Consider the following 8164-nt stretch of genomic DNA (forward strand, 5'->3'; position numbering starts at 1 on the left):
GAAAACAAGTGAGGCAGGCACTTATTCATGGACCTTCAAAAATTCACACAAATGTTTAATATCTTTCATTTACTGTAAGATTTACACAGAAATGAACAGCCAAGCTAAACATAAGAATGCTAAATAGCTGTGAATCGCAAACACCCACCGTATCGTTCTGTTCACTTTTTTGCTCTACTCCTACGAGAGGCCCCTCTCCTCTTGTGTGGCATGTCACAGCCCCTGCCGGACGTGTGGCGCTGCGCACGGCTCAAACCTGCGAGCCTGGTATACGGGCTGGGACAATCAACAAGCCGCTGCATCCAGCCGCTCCAGCAGCAGAGGAGGAGGGTGTGTTTCCTTTCCTTGCTGGGTTGGAATTTTTAGCCAACTGGGTTTTGCGCATCTGGGACGGGTGACGAGCTGATGTCCCCGCTCACCACTGACGTGCCCCCTGGTCTCTTCTGCTTTTCATTCCAGCCGGACCCTCACCACAAATGGCCATTGGCTCGTTTAGGCTGCTTTTTATTTACGCCCGTACCTCTTTTTTTCACGAACGTAATTTGTTGCCGGAAAGCCTTGCTAATAGCGAAAATAAAAACCCATTTTCATTATTTCTTATGGGGGGGAAAATTACGATCCGTTTCGGCCCCCAAAGATGTCACCGCTATCTTTACTTTTTTCACCAACAAATCACAAAAGAAACACTAATAACTATCATTCACACTGTGGTTTGTGTTTTCAGTAATACAAACCCGATTACTGATACCACATCATCTAAGAACAGTACTGCGTCCACTTCATTTGCTTTTTGTAAAATGACGCACACTCACAATTTTCATTAGCAGCTTTACGCACAAGATAAAGTCTAAACCACAACTTTTCTTACACGAGGCGAACAGTATCACCCGTCTCTCCTGCCACTCCCTAGACTCCGCGCTCGTTCTCGCCCACGCGAGTGAGTGGAATGTGAAGAGTTCAGAGTGTGACATCTTTGCTCTCTGTGGCGGAGGTTTCGAAATTTTCCTTCGTATCGCTTCTGCGCAGTTTCGAAGTCGGCTTTCGATATCCGAAATGCGGGTAACAATTCGCCTGCTTCGTAGTATCGAATCTTCACAAAACAACGTTCGTAAAAAGAAGGAGGGGAGGAGGGGGGGGGGGGGAGTGTTTTTTGTCATCCAGAATGGTGAAGCAGGAGGAGATGGACAAGTCGATCAAGAGAAGTAACAGCTCATTTACAACAAAATGCTGGAGGACAGGGTTGGAAAGGGCTCGCTCTTCGGGCTCCCTCCCCCTGATTTTCAGTGCTTGTAAGAGCTTTCTAGGAACTCGGCACTGACCACTTTCCCCTGGGACTTCTCCACCCGTCCCTGTGTCACCTGGCTGGTCGTGGTGCTGTCCACCTGCGTAGCGACGTAGCGGAAATACTGGTGTTCTTCCTTCCTGACCTCCGTGCTGGGGTGGGCCAGTAAGCCCTGTGCCCCCTCGGAGAAGACCTTCTCCAACAGGCTGCCCCTGCCGGACAGTGCGTTGTCCAGAAGCGTGAGCTGGCCCAAGCCTCTGGTGATTCCGATCTCCTTCCTGTTCGGAGCCTCACGCTGTGCCTGCGCGTAAGCCGGCGGCTCTCTGGCCTTCGGGAAATCGCTACCCCGCTTCCCGGCCACGACCGTCAGGTGCTGGGAGGAGGTGTCAGAAAATCCTCCTCTCGAAGCGACGCTTTCGTCTTCCTTGTCGGTGTGGTGGGCCGCGCCCCCCGCGCCCAAGGGGAAGGACTCCCCCGCCTTCACGATGCTGTCGATGACGTCGGCCATCGTGGCGCGCCTCACACACGTGAGGGAGGTCATCGTGTCCAGCGGCTGCAGGTACGGCGACCCCCGCAGGCGGACGCCCAGGTTCCACGACAGACTCCTCCTGGGATCCAGGCGGCTCTCCAGCAGCAGCTCCGCCACGACCTTCCCCATCGCCCAGACGTCGGACTTTGCGCTCCGGAGCTGGCCGGAGAAAATCTCCGGGGCGGCGTAGGCTTCGTTACCGATGTTGGGGGCGGTCGATATGCCCCCGCAGTAAATGATCTTGGCGACCCCGAAGTCGATCAGCACCGGGCGGTACGTGTCGTACTCCACCTGAAAGACAAAGGGGACCTGGTTTTTCCTGCCCTGTGCAGCACCGGAATGTATTAATGCATTTCTGTACGTATTCATACCTATAAGCATTGCATTGCACTTGTGCATATGACTATAAACTGAACTGAATGTATTGGCCAAAATATTAGGAACCCCGCACCAACCATCCTGGGCCTGGATGAGCTCAACCAAAACAACTTAAACAGGATGTGACATGTATTCCATGCCCTTGGAGAATATTATTACCACAGTTTGGTAAGCCACCTAAAGTTTATTCTTTATCGTTTCATTAATTATCAAATATGTGTGACATGAATTACTACTTCGTATAAGCAATCTTTTTCTTGGGTCCGAAAATGGCTTCATGTCTAAAAAGTCCTTAATCCGCATCCTCGAGAGCAACAATCCAGCAGGTTTAAGTGGGCTCTGAGAGCACCAACAACTTAACACTTGAAGAAAATTGCTCTGTTGACCAAAACTACTCTCTTCTCAATACTCCTCAAGGCACAATAGTTTGTGTGGCTGGTCGCCGTTGTGCCAGCCCAGGCTGTAACATTCCACACACAGGCAGTCTCACAGTGTCTTTGATTTGGACCCAGGTATTCGTGCACTACTGAAATTTCAAAGAGATTTCGGAAACCTGCTGGATTTCAGGCTCTCAGAATTGTGGAGACGGGGCTTTCTGCTTTAGATAAGGCCACCAACTTGGTCTAATTCTGCCCCACTGGGACGCTCTCATTTACCATGATGTTGTCTGGCTTGAGGTCCTGGTGGACGATCCTCTTCTGGTGGAGGTAGTGCAGACCCTGGCACATGCCCGTGATGATGGTGGCCTTGATGGGCATGGTCAGCTGCGATGGGGCGAAACAGATGGTGGGCATCAGTGGGTGACATGACCAACCCAAGCTTAGCCTACAAGATCCTTAACAGTCCAGCAGGTCACAGCTCTCCTACTGGTACAGCCTAGCCCACAGCCAGCTCTAGCAACATTCCACACAGATTCATTGGCGTGCTTGTAATGGTGTTACATGTAGCCAAGATGTCATAAAGAAGTGCCTGCCAGTGGCAGCTCTTTACTAAATGCCTCTTCTCTGCACTTCCATCTGTAACTCTCCAAATGGATCTGAGCTGATGGTCTGACTTTTTCCATGTCAGCTTTGCAAGACAGAACCGAGCCCCCGTGATGATGTGATGTGTGGCAACTAACCTGATTTCTTAGCAGCAGGGATATGATTTCAATCAGCAGTGCTTTTGTCATACTGTATACCCATCCTGCTGAGAGGTGCCAATCCTCTGCCACATATCAATTGTACTTGAAGGTTTGATCCCTAACAGCATTGTAAATGTATTTAATCAACGGATTACCTGGATTTTGGAATTCCTTCTCTGGAAGAGGGCAATCTCCAGCTCTTCTCCAGTGATAAACTCCAGTGGGAAGTGCCACTTGCCATCTTCCCTCCAGGGTGAATCTAGGAGCTTCACGATATTGGGGTGATTCATCTGTCTGTCAAAGGTCAATAGAGATATTTCAGAGCTGAAGGGAAAGTACTGTACCAAGAGGATGACGGAACTGGACTGTTTTAGTCTCGAACAGAGATTACGAGGACACCGGATACAAGAATTCGAGATCCTGAAAGGAACCGACAAAGACAACCCAGGGGACTTCTCCGGAATTGACTGGTGAATCTTGAACCAGCAGTCACACGTGGAAACTAAGGGAGCTGCATTCAAATCTGAGAACAGGAGGCACGCCTGTACTCAAAGCATATCGGGAACATAGGGTAAATGAAGAACCCTTGTTTCTGAAGACGATACCCTGGGCTTCTTTCAAGGAACAGCTGGATGAGATCCTGGGGTCAGATAATTACTCACCACCAAATGGTTTCAAATGGCCTCCCCTTGATTGCAACTCTTCTTGAAGAGAGAAAAAGGCCGAGTCGCTTGTGTTTTGTTGGCACGTAGCACAAATGTACGAGTGTGAAGGTCCTGTGCTTTTTGTTTGCGGGCTACTCCTCGAGTGATATCACTCTCTGCAAGCTGTGTGCTTCGTTTAACTCTCTGCAGCTCAGTAAGTGGGAAAATGGCATCCCATTTTGTCACCCATTACAATGAGCTGGCTCGATTCTGTCCCTGAAATGATTTAAAATGCCCATTCGTGAAATTAATAGACTTTATATAATCAAAACCACTTTTCTACCAGTTGAGCATCTTTTGTTTAAATAGGATTTTACAGCTCTTTAACAGCTTTGAGCTCATACCTGTTCTTAACATATTGAAGATTAGAATCAGTGCCTCTTCATTTTTGTTTTGTTTTATCTGGTTTATCTAGGCAGAGACTGATGACACTTACAAAACAGCCCTTTCTGGTCTGGTTTTCCCCTGAAAAAGGCACTATGGACACGTCTGGCTTGTTTTCAAACCATCCACGCCTCACAGACGCTTTCAAAAATGCTGCTCTAGTTTCATTCTTTCTCACCTTGCCTACCACACCTCACTTCACCTGAATTTAGAAAGACTTTCATTTTCAGATTCCACCCACGAGTCTGCTCTTTATTTGGACGATTCTGGTTCAGTCCATCTGCTTCATGTGGAAAATAGAAGCCATGGTCTTGCTGTGTTTTGACCACTATAATGGGCTCATGTTGAAAGGGGATAACACTGTGAATAGAACAAGTATTATCTACTTTCTAAGTTAAAATAATAATTGTTGATGGTTTTCTAAACATCTTTGATGGTTTAAAAATGCAAATGTAACAAAAAGGTCATTTCAAAACCCAAGGATGCTGTACATCGTGAAAAAAAAAATCACTAATATAAAAATGTCTGGTGATGGAGTGGACATATTCAGGTCTTCCTATTATTAGTAGTAAACACGAACACACACTCACACCAGGGCACACACATTTTCTAAAAAACCAATCAGCCTACCAGCATGTCCTTGGACTGTGGGATGTAAACCAGAGCACCTGGAGGAAACCCACATAAACACAACATGCAAACTCCACACAGACAGCCCCTCAGTTCCAGAATTGAGCCCAGGGCCCCAGCCCTGCGAGGGAATCAGTGCTAACCACTGCTCCACCATGCTGCCCTAGCAGTTGGAGCAGGAGCAGTATTAATAAGCCAAGCTTTAAGTGTCCGTCGGATAAAGATTATTCAGCTCCACTGTGGTCATCAAATAATGTAGACCGTCCACAGTTTTGCCGGTGAAGATGACGAGTCAGTGAAAGTGGGCCCCCTGTCTGAATGAACCAAACTCACTGGTAAATTCTGCATTCTCTGTCCAGGCTCCTCTCCTGCAGACGCTCTTCAGGCACTCTCTTGATTGCCGCCAGCTTTCCCTTGTACGTTCTTTTGTAGACTTTTCCGAAACAGCCTTGGCCGATGGTACTCAGGGAGGCGTCCATCTTGAAACCTACGAAGGAAGAACAGAGAGGAAGTCCTGCTCTTGGAGGGCCATGGCCATTAACGGGTTCAACCGTTCAATTTTGGCCCCGTAATGGACTGGTGATGTACCCCCCCTCGTATCTGCTGCTTGCCGGGACTCCCCCACACCCCTGATTTGGAAGGAAATGGATGGACAGTTCGATTTAGGAAGGAGGAGGAAAAGGGTTCGTCTGGGACCTGCTCTTGATTAATCCACTGAAAGGTCTTATAGCAGTGGAGCAAGATCTCAGCAGGGGGACAGCAGGCACGTGATCTCTGCCTCCCCACAACCCACACCAGGATAAATGATGGATAAATATCATTAAGTATCCTTCCGTTGTACTCGACAGCCAAACCCTTTGAAACCCCTCTGAATATGATGGGTGGCACCTCAGCAAGCAACAGAAAAGTCTTGAACAGAATGTCCGATCCTACCCCAATTTTTCTAACAGGATGCCATTTCTTTATTCAGGTTCTGAACATTTCTGTTCAGGTTATATGATGCGCGGGACTGAGTTGCCCACTGATTCATTCTGATCGAGTTCTGGGAATCGTTTCAGTCTGGGAAGGTTATGGAAGCCTGTCTCAAACCATCTACGCATGGTCCTTCACTGAGAGAGTCTGTTCATGTGCCCGGAGGTTCCTAATATATTTAGCAGAAAGCATGTATGGTCCTGTGAACAGCCTCACAGTCTGAACGTATGAATGTACATAGAGCACAACAAGTACTACAATATTTTTCACAGCTTCAAATGAAAAAAAAAACTTCCAAGTAAACTATTGATTATTTTAATCAAACTAAGTTATCAATTACAAATTAGACGGGTTTGATCTGTTTTCACTTCTGGAACTGTCGGAGATTTCGGTTTATTGACAGGAATTTGTAAGTTGACAGAATTGCTTTTACTAAATGGAAAGCAACTAAAAAAAGATCAGATGAATCCAAGCGTTAGTCCAGGTAATGGCTCACATAAACTGCGCCAGCTGGTACAGCTGGAATGAAAATGATCAAATGCTGAAGTTAAGATGATGAATTTTGTTTTCATTCCGGCCTGATTAGCTTTAAAAGCATGTTTATCTAGTCCCCTTTGACCTCTTTTTTGTTGGCTCCCAGGAAATAAACTATTTTTTAAATTTGATCTGCATTTGAGAGATCAAAAGTTGGAAAAAAATGCATTTGTACCCACTGTTTTCCTCCCACCTGACAAGAGAAAAGCAAATATTTTGAAACCACAAAAGGCAGCATTTGGTAAGAAGAATGAAGAAAACGGTTTGGCAAATGAAATGAAAAACTCAATCAGGTTCAGGCAAGCATTTTCCCTTGAGATAATTACTCCTCTTTTTTCTCTGCAACATTTAGGCATGTCAGAGTCGATATGCGTATGTGAAACCAAGCAGTCTTCAAGCATTCATTTTTGAATAAGAAAAAAAAATATATATAAAGAAGTATTTTTTCAATGAATGCTTTACTGTATTATTAGTTTTGGGATATACTTTTGACTAGGCTAACATACAGTATTCGAGGTTTTACTAAAATAATCTAGTACTTATTTAGTTGCATAAAATTATAATTTAATTACTTCTGCTCCCACAAAATGCCTAGTGATTATTCACTTCAATCTTGTACAGGCTACAAACAATGAGCACATTGTTGTAACTCTCAGAAACCAAATCAAAACTAAATTCCCACTAACAATAAAAAATGATAAATGTTTGACAACATAATGAATATCGCAAGAAAAAATATACAATGAAATGTATAATCTGCATTGTATAATGAGAAAGAAACAGTGACATAGATTCTCCATAGCTGTCCTGTGCATTAGCAGGCAAAGATCTTGCAATTTGCCAATTTTATTAAAAATGCATTTACGTTTTCCTTTATGTGGTATTTACCAGTACATGTTGGCCTATTTTTACCTTTTTAACAGCTCCACATCACTGTTCTACAAAGGGAATGAAACTCATCTGCAGAAACAACATTCTTCATGATCTTTTGAGTAATTCAGTCAGTTCTGGTGGTCAAAAACAGGCTTGGATTAGGTTAAATACAGGTTTGACTGTCCTTATGTGCTTTGTTATTTGTTATCTCCAGACCAGAGAGAGCTTGTATAGCTTTAAAACGTTTTAAAATGATTTCTCTCTCTTTTTAACAGGTTGCAGATATTTGCCTTTTTGCTTTGTGACCGATGGAATGTTGTGTCGGCAAGTGAGGAAGATCTTTACCTGTGTCCACCTACTGTACTGCACGTGCCTCACTCCCTGTGCCCTCTGCTGTCACGCCAGTTCCCCTGACACAGACAGTACAAACGCATATTCTTATAGCAAATACCTCGTTCAGCCCCACCCCCTTACGAAACAAGGGACTATTTTATGTCAGGTAAAATGCAAAAAAAAAAGCTTCACAGCTTTATTTCTGGGTGTGTTCCTTTATTTATCCTGTAGCAATGCAAATCCAGTGACACTCATGTTTTCAGATATTGCTGCTGTTCTTGTAAGTGACCCAAATGGCCTCTTCTTGTCTGTACCCTTTCATATCTTCTGATCCGACATTTGAGTTTTAGGATTATATCTGTTTGGAAATCTTTAACACAATCTAAGACAGATCACGGGCAGTTCAACAGGTAACAAGGAAA

The 8164-nt window shown here is 45.1% G+C and overlaps 1 protein-coding gene across 2 annotated transcripts; it reads right to left on the reverse strand.

Annotated features, from left to right (window-relative positions):
- Nucleotides 1–30: 30 nt before the first annotated feature.
- On the reverse strand, nucleotides 31–7830 carry LOC148815059 (glycogen synthase kinase-3-like). Of its 2 annotated transcripts, none has more exons than XM_088905318.1 (5): nucleotides 7755–7830; nucleotides 5364–5517; nucleotides 3468–3606; nucleotides 2846–2953; nucleotides 31–2102 (listed from the first exon to the last, which is right to left on the reverse strand). In XM_088905318.1, the coding sequence occupies exons 2-5, from the start codon at nucleotides 5507–5509 to the stop codon at nucleotides 1281–1283; spliced, it is 1215 nt and encodes a 404-aa protein (XP_088761444.1). In that variant the 5' UTR covers nucleotides 5510–5517; nucleotides 7755–7830; the 3' UTR covers nucleotides 31–1280. The 2 variants fall into 2 exon arrangements, with proteins under 2 accessions (XP_088761444.1, XP_088761445.1); XM_088905319.1 differs by lacking the exon at nucleotides 7755–7830 and adding an exon at nucleotides 7449–7517.
- Between the last annotated feature and the right edge of the window lie 334 nt (nucleotides 7831–8164).

This window comes from Atractosteus spatula, chromosome 25, assembly GCF_055471065.1.
Source record: "Atractosteus spatula isolate fAtrSpa1 chromosome 25, fAtrSpa1.hap1, whole genome shotgun sequence".
Taxonomy (NCBI): domain Eukaryota; kingdom Metazoa; phylum Chordata; class Actinopteri; order Semionotiformes; family Lepisosteidae; genus Atractosteus; species Atractosteus spatula.

Bases quoted from the DNA above. Each gene is read 5' to 3' on its own strand.
- LOC148815059 (XM_088905318.1), bottom strand. From the start codon at position 5,509: ATGGACGCCTCCCTGAGTACCATCGGCCAAGGCTGTTTCGGAAAAGTC. The intron at 2,954-3,467 runs GTAATCCGTTGA...GCCCCATCGCAG, and splicing joins GAAGGAATTCCAAAATCCAG to CTGACCATGCCCATCAAGGC. The intron at 2,103-2,845 runs GTAAATGAGAGC...TTTGTCTTTCAG, and splicing joins TCAAGCCAGACAACATCATG to GTGGAGTACGACACGTACCG.